This window comes from Vicia villosa, unplaced genomic scaffold (assembly GCF_029867415.1).
Source record: "Vicia villosa cultivar HV-30 ecotype Madison, WI unplaced genomic scaffold, Vvil1.0 ctg.001676F_1_1, whole genome shotgun sequence".
NCBI lineage: Eukaryota > Viridiplantae > Streptophyta > Magnoliopsida > Fabales > Fabaceae > Vicia > Vicia villosa.
The window spans coordinates 132,194-152,796 of record NW_026705695.1 but is presented as its reverse complement, the minus strand read 5'-3'; the positions used below and the strand labels follow the sequence as shown (position 1 = coordinate 152,796).

At 35.6% G+C, this 20,603-nt stretch overlaps 1 protein-coding gene across 1 annotated transcript; it reads right to left on the bottom strand.

Annotated features, from left to right (window-relative positions):
* Positions 1-2,780: 2,780 nt before the first annotated feature.
* Positions 2,781-5,141, bottom strand: LOC131636239 (uncharacterized). Its single transcript, XM_058906875.1, has 10 exons — positions 5,001-5,141; positions 4,643-4,910; positions 4,344-4,562; positions 4,157-4,250; positions 3,881-4,019; positions 3,640-3,797; positions 3,418-3,538; positions 3,206-3,337; positions 3,033-3,089; positions 2,781-2,933 (listed from the first exon to the last, which is right to left on the bottom strand). The coding sequence occupies exons 1-10, from the start codon at positions 5,139-5,141 to the stop codon at positions 2,781-2,783; spliced, it is 1,482 nt and encodes a 493-aa protein (XP_058762858.1).
* Positions 5,142-20,603: the final 15,462 nt, after the last annotated feature.

Below are 20,603 nucleotides of genomic sequence, written 5' to 3'. Positions count from 1 at the left end.
TTTTCTCATACCTATTTTGTTATTTGAACAGTCAGCCAATTAAAACAGAGAGAATATGGTAAGGATGTGTATACCTATTCAATGTCCATGCACAATGGTATTTGCTATTATCTTTAACGTGCTTAGCCTTATTAATAATTAACCATCTAATTATGATAGTAAAAATGTTAAAGACATGAGAGGGGATATTAAAGTTGATGGTTAAGTGTTTGGTCAGCATAATTATTCCATTTAATAAATTAATGGTAAAATAACAAAACTGTTGGTAAACCACAAAAAGGTTACAATCAATGATAACAATGAATATAGAAAAATGGCATTAACGAAAAATGCAATTAAATTAAAAGAAAAAAACATTGGAAAACGTATATGAAGTAAGTATAATCCCTCACCAATGAATAGTAACAACTTATACTTGTAATGTGAAAGGGCAGACACGTTTTGCAAGGCCATACCTTTAAGATTTGCTTCCAGATTTTCTTCTTGTGTTATAATCAAAAATCAAATCACATATCTTCTCTTACTATTATCCCCTACATGCAAATATAAAACCAGTCATAGCAACACACTCCCAAAGCATTTGATTCAACATATCCCTGTGAAAATGTCTTATTCTTCATGGAGTGGCGGGTAAGGTTATGGATAGAATGTACATACCTCTGTTTGTCTTTGTTGCAAGATCGATTTTATTGTTTTTTTTAATAATCTGGAAACAACCTTGGTAACTTCTATTTGAACACAGGTTCTTGTCTCTTGACACCGAGGAAATCAACTGCATATTAGGCATGAAAGTTTATGACGATGAAGTCTCTGATGGAAACACCAAATCTGTATTGAAAGAAGTGAAAGTTGAGGAGGACGGAATAGGGCAAAGCTCAAAGACCCAACCTGCTTCTTTGGTGAATGAATTAGGGCAAACCTCCGGAGCAAACCATGATGCGCTGTTGAAGGATGTGAAAGTGGAGAATGATCAAGTGCTGCAAAAAGAGATATCATGGGAAAAAGAGATCACCAAGTCCCAAATTAGAGGTCATCAAGTGATGGTAAGATTTCTGATTTCAATAGTACTTTACTTTGTACGATTAATGATGTGAACATTCTTAACAACAACAAATTTGTAATGCAACAACACAAACCAAACATCATTTAATAACTTCAATAAACTAATTGTCTTGATCATTAAGCATGGAAAATTTAAAACTTAGAATAAATCATGTAACTATTTCTCCTTTTTAATATTTTTAGCCATCTTGGTTGATGATTGTTGTAGACTATTAATTATCTTTTACTGCATCATTTATAAGATCTCTGATTTCAATACTAAATTGATGTTTGTACGATTAATGATGTGAACATTTGTAACAACAACCAATTTGTGATGCAGCAATTCCCTCAGGAGGTGATAAAGAAAGCTCTAAGACCGGACATAACAGGATGCAGGCTGTATGATCTTGAAGACTTGTCTTTTTATGAGTGTAAGATTCTGAAGTCAAACAGAAAATACATGGAGATGTATCTTGGATATGGTTGGTATGCATTTGTAAAGGACAGAAAGCTGAAGGTCGGTGATAAGGTGGTATTCAACTATAATTCAGACCAGGAAATCTTGTACGCGAGGGTTGACAGGAAAGTGAAGCAGACCAGCAATTAATTTAGCTTATCTATGTGTAATTGTTTTTTCTCTTTGGTTTTAACTTAACTGTGGGTACCATCAAAACAATTGTTTTTTTGTTAATGATATTTAAGACATGTGCTGATAATTGTTGTTTTATTGGCCATGTCATATTTTGATGTATGATTAAGTAACCTTCATAATGAAGGTAGTACTGAATTATCTTTAATGTTTAAATTTGCATATATGGTGTTGTTCTTTAATTATCTCGTTAAATTCGCAATGTGTACACATTGTCTGTCCATTATTGGTTGATGCCTTTACTTACGTGGACTTGTTTATAACTTAAACCATGACAGTATTCAAGATAAGGTTACTTATTTTGTTTGCACTGGATATATTGATTGGATCAGACTATAAATTGACTTAATCTTCTAAATATATTGTTAACACAACTTCATAATTTGCTTAATGGTTTAAGTTACATTGGCTTGTCAAGAATGAACTCACAATTTTGGATTTAGAAACCTAATCTGTCAAACACAATCCCAATATCTATGTAATGATGACACTTATAGTTTTCCAAATCCTGATACAGTCAATTTGTAAGGGCAGAACCTAACTTCTACAGAGTTTTTCATAACTGTTATTCACATATGTGTTTTCATAAAATGTTTATAGTTAGGCTCATTTAGATAGTGTGTTTTTTAATTAGAATGTTTGTTTTTTACTTAGAATATAAACCATGCCATCAACTATAAATTATAAAACATATACAATTGCATATCAATAAAACATGACAGTGTTAAAGATAAAACTTTATGTTTTTCGGAATTCGATCAATTGTAATCTTCAATAATATATGACAGCAAGGGTATATCATTTAAGCAATTCAAATTCAAATTCATTAGAAACATTTCAAACAGAAGTATATTTGAAACAATGCACATCATGATAAACTCAAACCCATGAAAACCTTGTATATATCATAACTAAATGGGGCAACTGTAATTCAGAAAAACTATGTCTTTATAGAACCTCAAATTCAACAATCATGATAAACTAAGTACCAGAACAACAAAACAAAACATCATCCAACAAATTAAATAAACCAAATGTCTTGATCATAAGGCAATGTAAATTTAAAACTTAGAAATTTTGAAGCTAACTATTTCTCCTGTTTAATATCTTTGGCAATCTTGGTTGATGATTGTTGTACACTATCATTATCTTCTACTGCATCATTTATAAGTCTCTTGCATGGAGTGAGTCCTGAATTTTCAATGGTCAGGTCATTTTTGGCAGATGCAGATACAGGTTCCTATCATGAATAAAGAAAGGCAACAATAAGATTTACAATTATGACACAGTGGTAAAGTTGCTCAGCAAACAAAGAATATCACATGTAAAAAATACATACAGAAATGCTATTCATGTCATCCTGGGACAGAGGTTCTGGTGCTCGAAGTTTTGAGGTCTGGTGAAAATAACAAACAGTTAGTGTACGACCTAAGAAAACTAAGCACTCATCAAACGAAGATTACAAAAGGTTACCTATTCAAATTTGAAACTCTCCTTAATTTTATTACGCACATCTTCATCAGTCTTGAAGCCAATAACAGAAAGTCGCCCATTTTTAGGCTGATAAACAACTCTAATTGCCAATTCTTTTTTCAATATGGAGTCAAGTTCGTAAGGGAATTCAAGTGGATCGTAATCAACAGACTATAAGAATAAAAAGTATTAGACACCTTAAAAACCAAAAACAATTTATTCAAATATTGTTGTAAGCAACATTTACATACCTGTGTTAAATCCATCTTCATTTGAATAGCAGACTTCCCAATCAACTTCACGCAGTCTGTGTCCCAAAAGACGAACTTTGCCTTCGAACTTCCGTCAACAGCTGTTATATCAAGCTTATACCTAAATGATTCATGGAACATAGGAGAACACATCAATCTTCACTGTTTGTAAGAAAATATAAAAACTACCAGTTGGAAATGGAAGATGAATATAAAGTATACCGTGGCACAGGTTTTGGGCTAATATGCTCCTTAAAACACTTCAGCTTTTCATCCTTGGCAGTCACACTCCTTGTGCATTCCACACATCCATCATAGTACCATCCCATCTGCCCAGCATCAAACTTATCGAGGGTAGCAACGGTAACACGAGTTGTTTCCTACAAAGTTGGCCAATATAAATTACAGTTATATGAGCCTTTAAGAACGATAACAATATAAGGAAACAGTCAATCTTTCTTACATGTTGCAGATTTGTTATTTCAGAGAGACTCATTATTTCAGCCTTCCAAACAAATTTGTCATAGTCAGAATAAAATGAGTTTTGCGTTGCCTCAACTTGTACACTTGAAGATGATAACAAAGGCAAATCAACACCAAGTCTGAAAAATGTAAACACAATATTTAATTCAATTCAAATCAACATCAAGTTAAATAAATCATTATGCAAGACAGTTAAGAAGAAGATCAATAAGCATTCCAAAACATATAATAAAGAAACAAACACATGCTTTAGTACCTTTCTTTTAGACTCTTGACTTCCTCAATAGCAAGGTCATTAATCAACAATTTCGTTCCATTCCATGTGTTGGAAACACTAACTGGAAATCCTCCTGAATCACAAGAAATTGAAGAAACAATTACAACTGTTGGATATAAAAGAAAATAGGCAGTTACATTTAAACTATTGTATCATGCATGATTACCTTGAGCCTCTTTAACCCTTGCATTGATTAGCATAATGACAATATCAGAGGCTTGCTTATTATTCTTATAATACTCATATAGCTGAACTGCAAGTTGCCCCCAAAGAGTACACTGTACAACTGTTTTGCTGGCATCTACAATTGAAAAAACTATTTTGTTCTTGCTGTTGTCACCGTTAACTTGGGTTTGAGTGATATCAGTGATTCCTCCAATCAAATCTAAGAAAAAAAATTGATTGGTTAAAGTTTTTCAACAAAAATAAATTATAACACATGAAATTAGGGTGTATGGAACTTACCAACCAAAACATTTGATTGAAACCTTCCTTCAACTATGGAATTCAAACCAATTATGTTAAGGTAGTTATGAGGGATGTCAGGAAATTCTGATTTCTTAACAGAAGTTGACCCACAAAAAACCAATTTGTATGTATGATTTGTCGACTTAAAAGCAAAATCATTCTTCCCAACTTTAAAATTTTGCATGATATAAGAGTTTCCTGTTTCAATTTCAGATTTGAATTTCGAAAGCAAATAAGCAGGGACAACAGCCTGAATCATATCACGCTGCAAGAAATAAACATTTCATCATCAGTGGTTAATCAACACAAAACATATTATAGGTAATCATTGGGGAACCATATCTTGCTATAGTACCTTAGAATCAACCAAAACCATCTCCATGTGTTCTTTGTTTGAAGAACTTGTGACAGTCCATAGATGTTTGCATCTAACAACGATCTTACACAAATCTTTTGAATCATTGATCTCTTTCAATGGCTCAATTGGGCGAGACATGATTCACATACAAACACTACAAAAAGAGTAAAGATATCAGTTAATTATCAAAGATGAATCAAATGGAGATGAATGTAAACAGTGTTTAACAGAAGTTAGAGACGGAGGTGATGGAGACGAAGGTAGTGTCTTGAGATGAAGGAGGAGTGAAAATCGCGGCGGAGGTGATAGAGACGAAGGATTTGTCTTGAGATGGAAGAGGAGCGAAAATCGCAGGGTATTGAGATGCAGCATAATTGACATGGTTATGCATTTGTTCATGTTTTATGCAGTCTATGGAACACAAAAGGTTTATTGAACAATGAAAGGTTGCAGTAATTGAAGTAATGGAGTTTTGTGTTTTCCAAGCCAGATATTGTGGCTTTTTTACTTTCATTCACGTGGCCAGCTGTCATACCCCAAATTTGTCCTACCCTTTCAATTTTATCTGGCTTAAACTTATGCATTTCATAGTCTCACGTACATACTTCCCATTAGGTCATCTAACACATCATGCATCATTAATCAATAAATTTGGCTTGGGATCATTGTTTAAAAGTGAAGGGCTTCCACATAGCTTTGAGGCTCCCACCTTAAATCAATCTGTTTCAACTGGTTTCCCTGTATGTATTGAAATGTGTATTAGGGTTGATTCATAGACTTCTTCTTCTTCAAGTTACAAGGTGCGCGCATCCATCAAAAGTTTGACTGAGGGTCGCTGAGTTAGAGTTTCTTATTTGTGGTGTCCGAGTTTGTTAAAGTACATCAGCAAAGGTCAATTGGATTTCACGTCAAGAGATTCTTAGGTGTTTCAACTCTTCCCTTATTCAAGAATTTCTCAAAACGTTATTGTTGTGGTGGGTTGAAATGCAAGTGAAATGACATGGGAGTTTGACTTGTTCAATCATCTTGATCAATACAATTTTTGGCCGCATCATATTCTTGGTACTTCAAATACAAGTTAACTTGGTTTGGAGAATTGAGTTAGAAGTTCATTAAGAGTGCAAGACAATTGGATTTGAATTTGATTCGGATGTTTCCATAACTTCGAATTTTGTTCAAGATTGTATAAAGTTTTAAACTTGCAAGATCATTGAATTGGTAATGAGGATTGCTACAAGTCTCACAATGTTATGTGCTCATATCTCATTCAAATGTTTTTCATCATTCAATTTTATTGATAAAACAAAGTCCACAAATCAAAGTTCAAGTTCATTTTCACCAATCTATACTTTCATTCAAGCCCATCACATATCCATTACAAAAATCAAATTACAAAAAAAAGGGCCCATCCTAATTTCTAGTTGTTTCAAGCTTCAAGTTCAATTCTCGCTATATATTTCAAATCTAACACATTCTCAAGGCCAAATCACATTCAGATTCATCCAAGTACATTGAAAAAAGATAGAGAAAATTGAAACTACATCAAAAGGAACTGCAGTTGGTCCTCGGCTGTCGTCTTCAAATGCACAGTTGAATATCCTCCGACTTCGAATATCTCTTTGTTGCCTCATATCCACCCTAATCAGCCCTGTACAAAAAAGAGAAACAGAGGCATTCGATTCACACAGGAAACCAAAACAGTCCAACACACATATAACCGACGCACAAAATTCAAATCCTAACTGTCCTAACAGCTAATTACAATTACAATCAAGCTAACAGAAAATGGAGTCCCTACAGAGCTTGCTTCATAACTCAGTTTCACTCTTAAACTCAACAACAAATCTTCTAACATACCAACCGTCATCAACGATAAACCGATCTTGCACTCAACAGCAACAGCCCCATTGCAACAACCTGCTAGCTCATCAAAACCTGCATAACAAATAAACCGAGTCGGCATCAGTACCAAAGAGAGGGCAATTTTCAGAATGCAAGGAAAAAAAACCGGCATCAATTCACTAGCAGCTCAACAGAAATTGGCAAAAGAAAACCCGGTTCACAACAGAATTTTACAAAAAAAATCTCATAACAGAATTACAAGAAGAGGAAAATTGAGAAGAAAATCCGTTCATAACTACCTCACTCCTAACTTCATAACAGATTCATAACAGAATCATAACAGAGGCTAACATTGGCTAACAGAAAATCAGAAGAAGGAACTCACCTCTATAAATCAAAACCATTCTCTGCTTCACAATTTTTTTTTTCATCTTCTTCACTCTCTCTCTCAACCATTCTTTCACTCCACCATTGATCACGCCTCATCTCCACCCCTCTTCTTCTCTCTCTCGATTCAGTCTTCACAGAGTTCCCACCTTCATTCACCTTCTTCATCTTCTTCAATTGAACCTTCATCTTCAGCCTTCCACTAGTCATCTACAACCAACCTTCCTCCTCACGCCAAATCCACAGAAAAGACAGAAGAAACAGATTCAAGGCCAACAGAAAATTACCAGAACAAAAGCGTAATAGAAAGAGAGAGCATAACAGAAAAACTCACCTCTAATCGAATTCTCAGAACCTTCATCTCCAATCGATCTTCTTCGCAACATCAATCCAAAACCTCTTAGCTCTTCATCATCATCGATATTCATCATCTCTGCTCCAAACAATTTCGTGAAACCCTGTCAACGCATCTTCATCGCGTCATCTTCTTCATCGAGCTGCACAAACAACAACAATTCAACATCGGACAATCAACAGCTGAATCGCGCGAGAGTGATGAATAGAGAGGCCGAACTCGTAAGAGCAGGATTCAAGAAACTACCTGGGAGCTGATATCTCTGGTCTTCTATTCTGATTGGAAACGGAGAGACGTGAGAGTAAATCTAGAAAGAAGTCGCATCGGAGAATAAGTGAAGGAGGTGTGCACCGCCATTCTTGAGAGTGAATCGGAGATAAGAGAAACGGATTGAAGAGGAGACAACGGAGAGTTTGTGGTAACACCGGCGAAGTTAATCGGAGAGGCGTCGCCGTTCACGATTGAAGAAGGTTGACACCGGAGAGCCACCGCCCCGCCGCACTGAGTTCATCGTGAAAGAGAAGAAGGGGCTCTGAATCGTGAATATGAAGGGACACAAACAGATAAAACCCTAATCCTCTTTCTATTTAATTTGATTATTTGAATTAATTAAGAAATTAAATTTGATTTAAACTTCATTAGTGAATATAAGATGTGGATTAATTGCTGTTAATGGAGATTTAATTAGGAGATAATTGTGACTAATCTGGATCATAAAATCTGAAGATGGATTGAATCTCCATTAGGACTTCCATGAAATTGTTATTTCCACCCCCAGGATAAGGCCCAATACGCGCCTTTTACAAGAATCCAATGCATTTCATTTTGCTTCTGCACCCCCCTGTGTTGTTAGATTTTTCTCCTTTTGCAATTTGTTTCTCTTCTGACTTTTGTTCGGTTAATCAATTCTAACTCCAGTAAAAAATGTGCAAAAATATGTTTTAGATAATTTCATGTGTTTAAATAATTGTAGCATTTTTGGTATATTTTTAGAAATTGTTTTACTATTTTTAATAATTCATTTTCTTTGGTATGTTCATGTTTCTTTTGATTTTGATAGAGTTTGCAAAGTAATTTCGTTTAACACCTTAGGATCAGAATTTAATCACCAATTTTTGTATGATTGCTGTATACTAACCCATGGTGTTGTGTATAAAAGATGAACTCCTAATTCTTTGTTTTGATTGGTATTTGGTTAGTGTTGTTTGACTCGATTAACATGCGTTTCCATTAGACAATTGTGACGTTTGTGCTCTCAAATTAAAATGCATTCATGCAATAATGTTGGTTCCTTTTTGTACATATAATTAGGGATACTTAGAGGTCCTAAAACCTAGAATTAAAAATTTTAAATCATGTTTTCCCATTTTACTCGATTTTTCTTTCGCACATGTAAATAACTTGTTTTTGGTTGACGATTGCACCGTAACTTGTACAAATGACCCGTAATTTTGTGTGGAACTTCTTGGCATGACTTTGTGGTTGTTTAGGCATCTAGTATAGGCTATTTTCTACTGACTTGTACCATTTGATTGCATGTTTCTAACTTCATTCACGATTTGAAACCGTTTAGCTAGTATTAACCTAGTGTTGTCTAGTTTTGGTTAGAGTTTTGTATTGCTTCATGCTAATTGACTAATATAGATTAACATAGGATATTGGAGCTAAATGATTGAGTTTGCTACTGACTTCAAGCTTAGACCATGTGTTCACTTGCTTTTCGCTTCGACTAAATGATGTTTGTTCGCTAATTGATAAGTAACGATTCATGCGATACTTTGGTAACTTCTTGTGGATGTTTTTGTGTGATACCGCGATACTTTTGTATTTGATTTGGGACACTCAATCCCTTGTTTTGCTACTGACTTGAGGCTTTCCTCTCTTGTTTCCATGCTTAGCCTCTCATTTCTTGCTTTGATGTTGCTTATTCCTTACTATTGCTTGCCATGTTCCCTTAGACTCTTCCTTCTTTGTTAAGGGGAATTGAGATAGGGTAGTTATCCTCAACCTTAGGGCCAATTATATATTAGATAACATAGATTAGAATGTTAGGTCTAGTTCCCTTTTGCATTATTTTCCTTTTTCAACTCTTTAAAACATTAATAAAAGGAAGATGCGAATCACATTAAGCAAGTGATAGAGAAATGAGTGGGATTCATTCCCTAATCTATTTCTCAATCGCTTAGTGGCATAGAAACGAGTGGGATTCATTCCCTAATCTGTTTCTCATTCACTACTTAATGGGAGAGAAACGAGTGGGATTCATTCCCTAATCTGTTTCTCAAACATTAATTAATGGGAGAGAAATGAGTGAGATTCATTCTCTAATCTGTTTCTCAAACATTACATAATGGGATGGAAGTGAGTGGGATTCATTCCCTAATCTGCTTCTCGATCATTGTGGACCTCCGATTTTTTTAATCCCGGGCCATACCTCTGTTCTGTAGAGATACGTGAACTGACTCTTTTTTATCGCTTAATGCTTTCGCATTTTGAAAATTCACAGAGTCGCCACCGACCTTTTATTTTATCCAATTAAGGAAAGGTTTATAAAAGAAACAGAAAAAAGACCTTTAAGAAATTCTGGGTAAGGGGGTAGGTTATACAAAGGGAAGGTGTTAGCACCCTTTGTATCCATGGTTATCCATGGGCTCTTAAGTTTGCTTAGCTCACTTGTTTTTCGATCACTTTTCAATTGCTCTGAAATTGCTCATATGTGGTTTCAAATACCTTTGTAATTTGAATTTTGTAATGATCCGTGTGTGGATGTATACAAAATGCTTGTTTATCTTTCGAAAGATGTTTTGAAAAGAACGTTAACTTTGTAATAATCCGTGTTTGGATGTATACAAAGTATTGTCTTTTTTGAAAGTTTTGTTTTGAAAAACAACAGTGCATGAGAATTTTGTTTGTTTTGATTTGAGCAAGCAAACTAGGAGGTCTACCCTGAGTTGTAAGGTCTTTATCCTATTTCCTTTAAAAATCTATCCTTTCACCGGATATAAACGCAAGGTTCGATTTTGTACTCAAAACAGTAGAATTTTGACTTTGATTTTGAAAAGAATGAGAAGGGATTACCTTAAAAGGTGCAAGTGTGATTGTGTCTGGATTCAGATATTTTTATCTTTGAAGTTAGTGATCTAACGGTTCAATTTTATCTTTGACATACACGCAGTTTATATTTGCTGGAAATTAAAATGCGGAAATGTAAAGTGCGGAAAGTAAATCTACGCTATTACATCGATTGTGCAGGAAATGTAAACTAACCTATTTACATGAATTTGACATCCTATACATTTATCTAGGAATTTAAATTGCAAGGAAAATAAAAGGCATGTTTTTGGATTTTTTATGATTTGATTTTAATTATAATTAATGCATGATTAATTAAATTAAAATGAAGAAAAAAGATGAAAATAGATTTAAACCTAAAAATTAAGTTTAAAATATGTACAAAATATTTGTCAATTAATTTTAAAACAAAACTAATTTTTTTGGAATTTTTTGGAATTGATTTAAGTTAATTAAAACATAATTATGCAAATAATTATACAAATAATTAAAACTTAGAGAGAAAATTATTCAAAATATGTACAAAATTAGTTTATAATATATAAACAATATTTTATATAAAGAACAAATTTTTTATGATTTTTTGATTGGTTAGAATAATTAAAAAGCAAATATATAAATATATACTAATTAATTATGCAAAATATTGAAATTTTGAAGAAAAATAAAATATTTTTATTTCAGAAAATAATATATTATTTTAGAAGTCTAAAAATATTTTTTGTGTATTTTTTGGATTTTTAAAACTATTTTTAATTAATTTAACAAAGAAATTAAAATAAAATAGAAAATAAAATAGAAAATAAAAAGGATACTGATCCTGTGTGGAAATCAATGAAGGAGTATGGTGTGGTGAGAGATCTGGCACGTTGGATCTGATTGGAAGTGAATCAGAGGGCTCAGATTTTGAGGAGCATGACAAAAGCATGGACAGCGCAACACAGGATCCAAGAATTTGAATAAAAGCTGGCGCGCGCATTCTGGCCAACCAGAGCCTGCCACGCCTTCATCTTCTTCCTCTCTCCGTTGCTATAGGCTCTGCAACTGTAGGTAAAGCCTTTAGTGACGGTTTTCGTCCGTAGCTACAAGACCTGCACATGTCAAAATTTCATACAAGCAATATAAATTACTTAGGAGACCATGGTTAAGCTTAAAATCGTCCCCTGAGTTCAAATATGTCATCGGTTTCTTCTAATTTTGCCTAAATCAGAGGATCCCAAATTTTAGCTTAAGAACCCTAAAATGGTATCTTCGTGTGTAAGCATCTAAAACTCAATTAAAGCTCCAGAAATGATCTACACACCACACCAAGTTCAAATATATGTCTACATCGTGCTAGATATGCTTGGGTTATGAGACACAAGTCAGTTTTAGTTTGGATGAATCGAGACCTGTAGCGTTTGATTCAAGGAGTTTCAGAGCTTGCAAATGATCTGGATATGTTCAGTGAAGTTCAAGGAACGTGTTTGAGTGTTTAGTTTGAATGGAAAGTGACTTAAATTTGGAATTCGAATTTCAAAATTCTTTGAATATTTTAAGAGATTACAAGTGTATTACAAGCAAGAGTTTTGCTCTCAATTCGTGGTCTTTTTTATTACTGAAGTGCTATAGCCTATTTATAAGCATTAGAGTGCTTAGAAACTAAGCCAAAAGCATTGATGAGTTTATTTGGAATCTTGACTTTTTCAACATTAGTAGCTTTGCCTTTAAGCCACCATGGCTTGATTTTCTTCTTCTCCTCTACTGTACTTTGCTTTGGGACAGAGTTGAATGAGTCATGCTTGGAATACAAGCTATTCTTTATCCATTTCATTTTCTTTTTAATTTAATCTTAAAATAAGATAAAATTATGCCAAAAATGGATAAAAAATGGTGTGGGCTTAGTCTTGGTCGTGGGAGGCCCATATCATCATGGAAATGATGTTTGAATGCTGAAAACTTGGCCCCATTTGGAAAAAATACATTTTTGAGCAATGTTGATTTCATGCATTTTCCCAAAATTTAGCCAACTTCAACAAGGTGTAAATCCTTCAATTTTTGTCATATGAAGGAGATCTTGCACTTTTTAGAAACCTAAAGGAGTCCTCTAACCAATGTCTTTGGTCTCATGTCAAAATGATTTTTGAAGCTCTTTGTGTGTCCTTTTGAAAAAAGTGTCTTTTTGTTGACTTTGAAAATGACCTGTAATGTCTTTGATCATATTTTTCAAATGGTGAATCCAATGACCATGGGATCAATGGCATTTGAAAGATAATTGAATTTCCTTCAAAACAAGCTTTGGTTTGAATTTTTTGGATGAAGGATGAGAGAGTTATGATCAGTCAAAGTTGAGTTGACTTTTCAGGCAAAAACCCTAATTTTGAATCTTAGGGTTTTGTTGATTTTTGATCTTTCCTTGATGAATTATGATCATCCAATGATCAAATGATGAATCCTTTGACAAAATATGGATTTTGACAAAAAATTTCATTTTTGACTGTCTGTTGACTTTTTTGGTCAAACGGGTCGTCTGTTGACTGTTTGAGCTGCTGACGGTGCGTCTGAGTGAATTGAAGTTTGAAAATTTGTATGATGGTACTTTGAGATATATGGATGTGTATGAAATCCATTTGAGCTCTCAAAAACTTGTTGCTCCTGTAAAAACAAGAAAAACCCTGATTAGGGACTGTTTGTGTAGGAGACAGTTAAGCGTACCTGATTTTTGTGCAGTGTTGAGTTTCTGCTAATCGCGTGATATTCAGAAGACTTCTAGCACAAAAGATCTTGGAATTTTGAATTGTGAAAGATTGATTTGATTGATGGTACAAAACACTGAGAATTGTACTGCCAGCAGTTTGGCTGTCAACTGACTGTTCAGGTATTGACGTAGCAGTTAGAGTGAGAAATCAACAGTCAAAGTTAATTTTCTTTTTTTGTTTTTTGTTTTATGTTTTATGTGAAAAAATGAAAGTTTATTTACATGACTTGTTAAAAAAAACATAGACATAATAAATAACTAATATTTACGGTATGCGGGCAAAATTACCGATAATAACCCTGAAAATCATTTAATGCACAGAAATAGGAATATTTGACTGGCAGAAAACACACAAAATATTATCTTAGTAATTAAGCAATATTATGACAAATAGTACAACATTTAATACTGACAGTACAAATATTACATACTATATTGAACAGTACGACGAATAAACGGTACATTTAAGAAGTAAGAAATACTGCAAATTTTAAGAATGACGATTAATGACCCATGCTATGAACAATAACATGTAGATGATTGGGAGTGCAACCATTGCAGGTCCACACTCTTCAGGACTATGCAGGCAGAAGAAAGTCATGATCACCGTAGCAATGGTGATGACTGTAAGAAATAGTGTCTCTATCCACTTTGCCATTCTTGTCAGGGAAGAAGAGAAAATAGATATGAGATAGGAATTTGAAAGATGAGTTGGAATTTGATGTGAGATTTTATGGAAGAAAATGGGAGGTATTTATAGAAATGGAAAGAAGGAAAGAGACGTTGGGGAATGATGTGATTCCGTACAAAAGGAAAATTTGAGTGGAAGTAAGATTTGAAAGAAAGTGGATATAGTGTTGGGAAAAAGAGAGATTTGATTTTTGAAAGAGAGATTTGAAAAGATTTTTGAAAACAATGGAATATAGTACAAAAATTAGTGGGAAACAAAAGATAATAATAATCTACTTGTTACCAGTACAGTCTGAGTTTCCTGATTCTGCGCCTGCAAAAAGATTTAACTCTGTACCAATTGTGTCAGTACTATTTATCTGTAAATAAATAAATAGCATGTGTGAAGTAATAAACAGTATTTGGCGTTTGCGTAAGAATAAATTCAACTGCCAGCCAAATTACTGTAAGAAAAATTCTAAAAACTAAGTATTTCATATGTCAGGATATTTGTTGAAATAAAAATCCATGATTATATGAGACTCTTAATTTTCAGATTGGAGTTTTCTTGAAAAATATGTGGGCAAATTTTGGGGTATAACAATCATTATACATTTTATGTGATTCGAATCGTGAAGTAAATTCCCTTAAAAAATACACAACCAAAAAACGCATAAAACACCTAACAATGGTTCAGATTAAAACAAAGTAGAGAAAGTGGTGAGTGGCCCGGTATTGGGAACTGTTCATCACTCATCTATCCTAAAAGACACAAACCAATCATTTCTTTTTTTTTGCCTTGTTGGCACCTAAGGGCAATGTCATTTCCGTTCGTACGCATCGTAGGTCTTCCCTTATGCAAGAACGTGAACGTTGACTCCGCCCAATTAAAAAACACAAAAACAAACAGAAAATCTTTAGCCGAGCTACGGTAACTCTGATTCCTGAAAAGGATACGTAGGCAGCGGGGTAGGGCCCGTGCGAGTACAATTCTTTATTTTCCCTACATTTTACATTCATTCGCATTTAGACATAGACATAGTTTTACACCCTTTAGATAGAAACAAACATAGGTGGATACCATCGAGTACGATGGGCGTGAGGGATGCTAATACCTTCCCCTCGCGTAACCGACTCCCGTACCTTGATTCTCTGGTCGCAAGACCCTGTTCCTTCCTTTGTTAGGTTTTCTGATATTCCTTTCCCTTATGGGAAAAATATATTGGTGGCGACTCTGTTCATTTTTCGCGAGCGTGCGACAGCTGGCGACTCTGCTGGGGATGTTGCTAGACCTGTTGCTGGTCCATCCTTAGTGAGTCGATCCTAGCCTATCCGTTTGTTTGTTTATTTACTGGGTGTGCTATGTTTTCTCTATACGTGCCTTTATTTATTTTATGTATTTATTTTATGTTTCGCATGTCCTGTTTATTTTCTGCTTGCATATCATGTCTATTTCTGCTTGCACATCATGCATATGGATTATATTTTGTGTTCCTTGGGGTCTTCTGTTCTGTTTTGCAGGTTGGGTGGGATGTTCTATGAGGTAAAAGGCCCAATACCCAGGCCAGAGTGACACATAGGATACCTAGGACAGAGTGGATAGTCATGACGCCAACAGAATGTCAGGTTCTGTTGATTGCGATCATGAGACCCACGACCAGTCGAGGTTCAAATGAGATACTGTTGTTGGCATGTATTTGCGACAATGATGGTGTTTCAGGAGAACTGATAACGCTGGAAGCCATTGACCTACCTTGACTTAGATTCACCTGTGAGTGGGGTGGGATATACATGACAGGTACCGTTGGTGACTATTCTGTTCTGTTGGTGACTATTGGTTTTCCTGGTATTCAAAAAGGTGTCGGACCTTTGATCCTGTGACATTTGACCTGTATCAGTTATTCAGAGGATTGTACAGTGGTTACTAAGATTATATGGACCGTTGATCCCATGCTTTTGCATTGCATAACATCATTGCTTTGTCCACTCCATTTATGAAAGATCCTAAAGTCTATTTCCAAAAAAAAAAAAGGAGAAAAAGAAAAAGGAAATAGAAAAGCAAAAAAGAAAAGAAAAGATATTCTATACAAAAAAAAAGAGAAGCTTTGATTCCAAAAAAAAGAAAATGGAAGTGTGTGAAAAGACTTTAGGATCTCGCATAAATGAAACATGCATTCATACTATCATGCATTTCATGGTTCTATCAGAAGCTTGTGAGGGCCTTTTCTACTCAGACTTTGACATCAACAAGACAATTGGCTCCTTACCACTATGTGCTCAAAAGTTAACATCGGAACAACTTTGTGGGGTTTTGACTGAGATAAGAACGGAAATGGAGATTGACATGAATCAGTGTATGGAGGTTATTCAAGCCTTTTCTCTTTGACAAGAAGAATTGAGACAAGTTCCTCAAAGGCCAAATGCAAATGTTAATCTCACCCATGAGAAGGTCTTATGAATCAAAATGTTGAAAATAATGTTGAGATTCCTATTCTTGGTAAGGAGCATTCACATAATTGATAAAAGGTTCCACCTCTTGGAAGAAAGTTTGGAATCCATAAAAGGTTGTGACTTAATTGATTCATACTTTGTTGGTTTGTGCCTGATGTCAAAAAACCGCAAAGGTCATTCATGCTCATTTAGAATGGTTTGGATATTGAAGCTAAATTGGTAATCATCTCTCATACATGTGTGGAAGATGCTTGGGGCTCCCGCACGAGGGATAAGCAAGACGTACTCTTATCTTGAGCATTGCGCCATTCGCATTGCTCGAATCCCTAAAAGCATTACAAATTCCTATGTGACTTCGTCAGAATCTTCTTCCGTGTGGTAATCAAGAGTGTTCTTCATAATGCTTCTCATCCTCAAGGTTCTACTTCATATCTCAGTTGCCTTTTCTCATGATTTCCTTCTCAGTGGCCCTTGCTTGTTAACAGAGAGAAAAATATAAGAAACAAATTGATGGCCTTATGCCCAGTTGCTTCCTCGTTTGTCAGAATTTCAGTTGGTTAAGATTCGTGTTTTGGGTCTTCTTCACCACAAATAGATCTCCTCAATCTGATGACGATGCAAGGTTATTCCATTTTATGATGGCAGATACTTCTCTAACATCTATGCTTGGGGCTCCCGCACGAGGGATAAGCAAGACATACTCTTATCTTGAGCATTGCATCACTCGCATTGCTCGAATCCCTAAAGCAAGGCAAAAGTTTACAACTCATGGGTGACTTTGTTGGAGTTCTCTTTTGAAGTAATCTGAAGTGTTTGGAAGGAACTGCAGAAAGTATTCAAGCTCAACAAGTCCAGACGGAGTCAAGTCTCCTCAACAACGACACCCATTTAGTTTCTTACTGCATTCTCATTGTAATTTTTCATTTGTGTGTTTAAGCATCAATAGCATGTAAAAACTTGTTAATTTCTGAATGAAAATCATAATACATTGTCTATGTTTGTCTTGAAGTAATCCATTTGTTATCACTCCTAAAAGGTTTTTGGCATTACGATACCAACTTCACAAATTGCTCGCTTATGCAAAAAGCTGAGGGAGAGTGATGAAAAATAAAAATGCAAAATCTCTAATCATGTGTTTTTGAATAAAAACCCTACTGAGGATGTACAGGCATTATTTCAAATCCCCAAACACCGGAGATATAAGGGAGATAGACCCTTGTCAACCCCTTTGAGCCTTGAAGTAGGAGTTTCTTTTCTAATCATAAAAAACCCTTATTTTAACCTTGGGGCAGGGTAGTGTTCATTTAACTTGATTGAGTGTTCAAAACTCACCAAAAGGGTATGCATCCAAGGATACAACAATGGTTGTCCTTCAAAAGGTTGAGGAATGTCAAACCGCAATGATTATCCTTATTCCATCAAAAGATCAAGAGATGACGGTACCACAATGGTAATCCTTCATCAAATCAAAGGAACGAGGCAGCCACAATCTTTCAAACAAATCGAAAGCAACGCAATATCACACGACTTGTTCAAAAAAAAAGGTGAATAAAAAAAAAAGAGCCCGCTAAGTCAATAACATGAACATAAGTGACTTAGGCAAAAGTTAGGGCATCCCGCTGGACTCCAAAATAAAATTCAAGAGAATTTGTCCAGGCAAAAGTTAGGGAAAGCAGAAGCGAAAAACAAGAATTACAAAATAAAAATCCTCATCAAAGGAACAAAGTCGTGTGATGATCAATCAGAAGAATAAGAAAGTGAGTGACTGCCATGTCCGAAAAACCTCATTGATTCCTCAACCATCCCAAAATTCCTTGTGAGGGATGAACGCTCATGTTGAGTTAACTGAACATAGGACTGGAGAACATCACGAAGGGGGTGGGCACCAAATAATTTTGAGCCTAAAAATCCTTTGTTTTCTAAAAACCGTGAACCCGGCCAAGTTATAACCCTTAAAAGTCCTAATTGAAGTAGGGTTTATTTTGAAAGCAATCCGATGAGATAGCGTTTAACTGACTCTCAATGAAGCGAGACACATGTCTATGTTGGTATCGTATGCTTTCTTTTTTCTTCCATATGCAAAAATCGAGGTTGTGTCAACTAGTGATTTAGTCACAAGAGGTCGCAACCTCATTTCATAACAAGTTTTAAAACTTCAAGACTAACATAGGCTTTGCATTAGAATTATCATTCTTAGAATTAACATTCTTTTGCATACAAAATATGTGCTTAACATCAAGGAAATCACCATGAGAATCAGTGAATAACTTGATCATGTGAAAGTGCAGGAGACTTGAGAACTCTGAGGAGTAAAAGCCAATCATTTCAAATGTTGACCATCAAGGGGCAGATTCTCTAAAAACTCCGTTGAGCATGAACAGTTAATGCTTTCTTTGATTACCTTGAGGGGAAGAGTTTAAAGACTCCGTCGAGCGTGGTGAAGTTGTTCCCATGTTTGTTTGGCATCAAAACAAGGAAAGCTTGAGGATTCTAGTCAGATGTACCTAATCAGGGGCAATTGAATCGAGGTTGGACCTCTCAAATTCAGTATATCTGGGGCAATCATGTCGATAAATCTCTTCAAGCTTTGATCAATCAGGGGCAATCATGTCGATAAATCTCTGCAAGCTTTGATCAATATGGGGCAATCAAGTCGAGGAATCTCTCTCAAAATTCAACCAAGCTGGGGCAGTTACGTCGAGATTTGACAAGTCTCTCCAAGGCTCCTGTGGGGCAAATTCCTCCATAAGTCACGAAGCTTGGGGCACAATCTTCTGAGTTTTATTGCCTCTCCCAAATCATAGGAGTTTATTTCTCCTGGAACCTTGGTCTCTCCCCAAGCATGGAGTTTATTTCTCCCGAGAGTTTGTTCCATTCCTCAAGCATAGGAGTTTATTTCTCCTAGGAGTTGTCCTACTTCCCTAATCAAGGCTCCTTATCTGGATTTCTCATCCCCAACATGGTGAATCGAGGGAATCTCCTCAAGTTGAAAATATTCCAAGCAGTGGCACATGGTGAGAAGTCAGAAGTTATTCTACACTCTACAAGCCAACAACCAGAAGGTGTATCTTCCAAATCAAAGTCCAATATCTATTGGCACCTCCACATGGTCCTTAACACTAAGGGGATTCTCCCTGGTGTTTACCTATCTAATGCCTTTATTTGGCACTCTGCATATAGTATTCACTGCATATAACATTGTATCCTCAAAAGCGTAGCATATCCATCAAAATGGAGCATTACGCCGTAGAAAAATTCAAACATGCATACAAAGCATAAGCCAGATAATACAAATCACCCCTCAATCAAGACAATGATACATCCCCACATAAAAATGTCCTCACAAACTCCAATGGATATCTGCTACTCCATTACAAATCTCCTCCATCCACGGTGCCGATACTTGGTTTTCTCAATCCCCAAAAAGAAATCTTATTTTCTCTCTCCAACAGGGATCGGATGCAATGTCTTTCTTCGTCAGAATCGTTGTCTCCGAGGTTATTTCCCGTATGCTGCGTGCAAATTAGAGTGCGAATGAGGGTGGGCATTCAACCCATCTCATTTTTCAATCGTTTGAATAACCATACTTGGTGTGTGGCAATTCGAACGATTGCCACTCTTGAAGAGCTACACCCCGCCTTTGGCCTGAGGGATTAATGTAATTCTTATGCTTCGCAAGCATCAACATCTTCGTGATTATGTCTTTTGATCGAGTCTAGTCGTCACTAGTCTCCGTGGTCTCTTCCCCTCGTACGGGAAAACTTTTAGATCCAACCCTCGTGTTGTGTACCCAGTTTCTGTCTTGGCAAACCATTTCAAAACTAATTCCCCAATCCCCAGCCTAAGGGTTTTCAATAATCTTCTCGTGCTCCGGCCTCGTTGTTTATCCTCATCTTTTTCATTTCCTGTGGATCGTAGGTCCGTTGACCTTATCCTCATCCTTTACATCCTTGTGGATCGTAGGTCCGTTGACCTTATCCTCATCTTTTTCATTCTTGTGGATCGTAGGTCCGCTGACCTTATCCTCATCTTTTCATTCTTGTGGATCGTAGGTCCGTTGACCTTATCCTCATCTTTTCATTCTTGT

Excerpts from the sequence above, each read along its gene's own strand:
- LOC131636239 (XM_058906875.1), bottom strand. The coding sequence starts at position 5,141 with ATGTCTCGCCCAATTGAGCCATTGAAAGAGATCAATGATTCAAAAGAT. Across the intron at positions 3,798-3,880 it reads AAATAACAAATCTGCAACAT|GAAACAACTCGTGTTACCGT; the intron begins GTAAGAAAGATT and ends CCAACTTTGTAG. Across the intron at positions 2,934-3,032 it reads ATGACATGAATAGCATTTCT|GAACCTGTATCTGCATCTGC; the intron begins GTATGTATTTTT and ends TATTCATGATAG.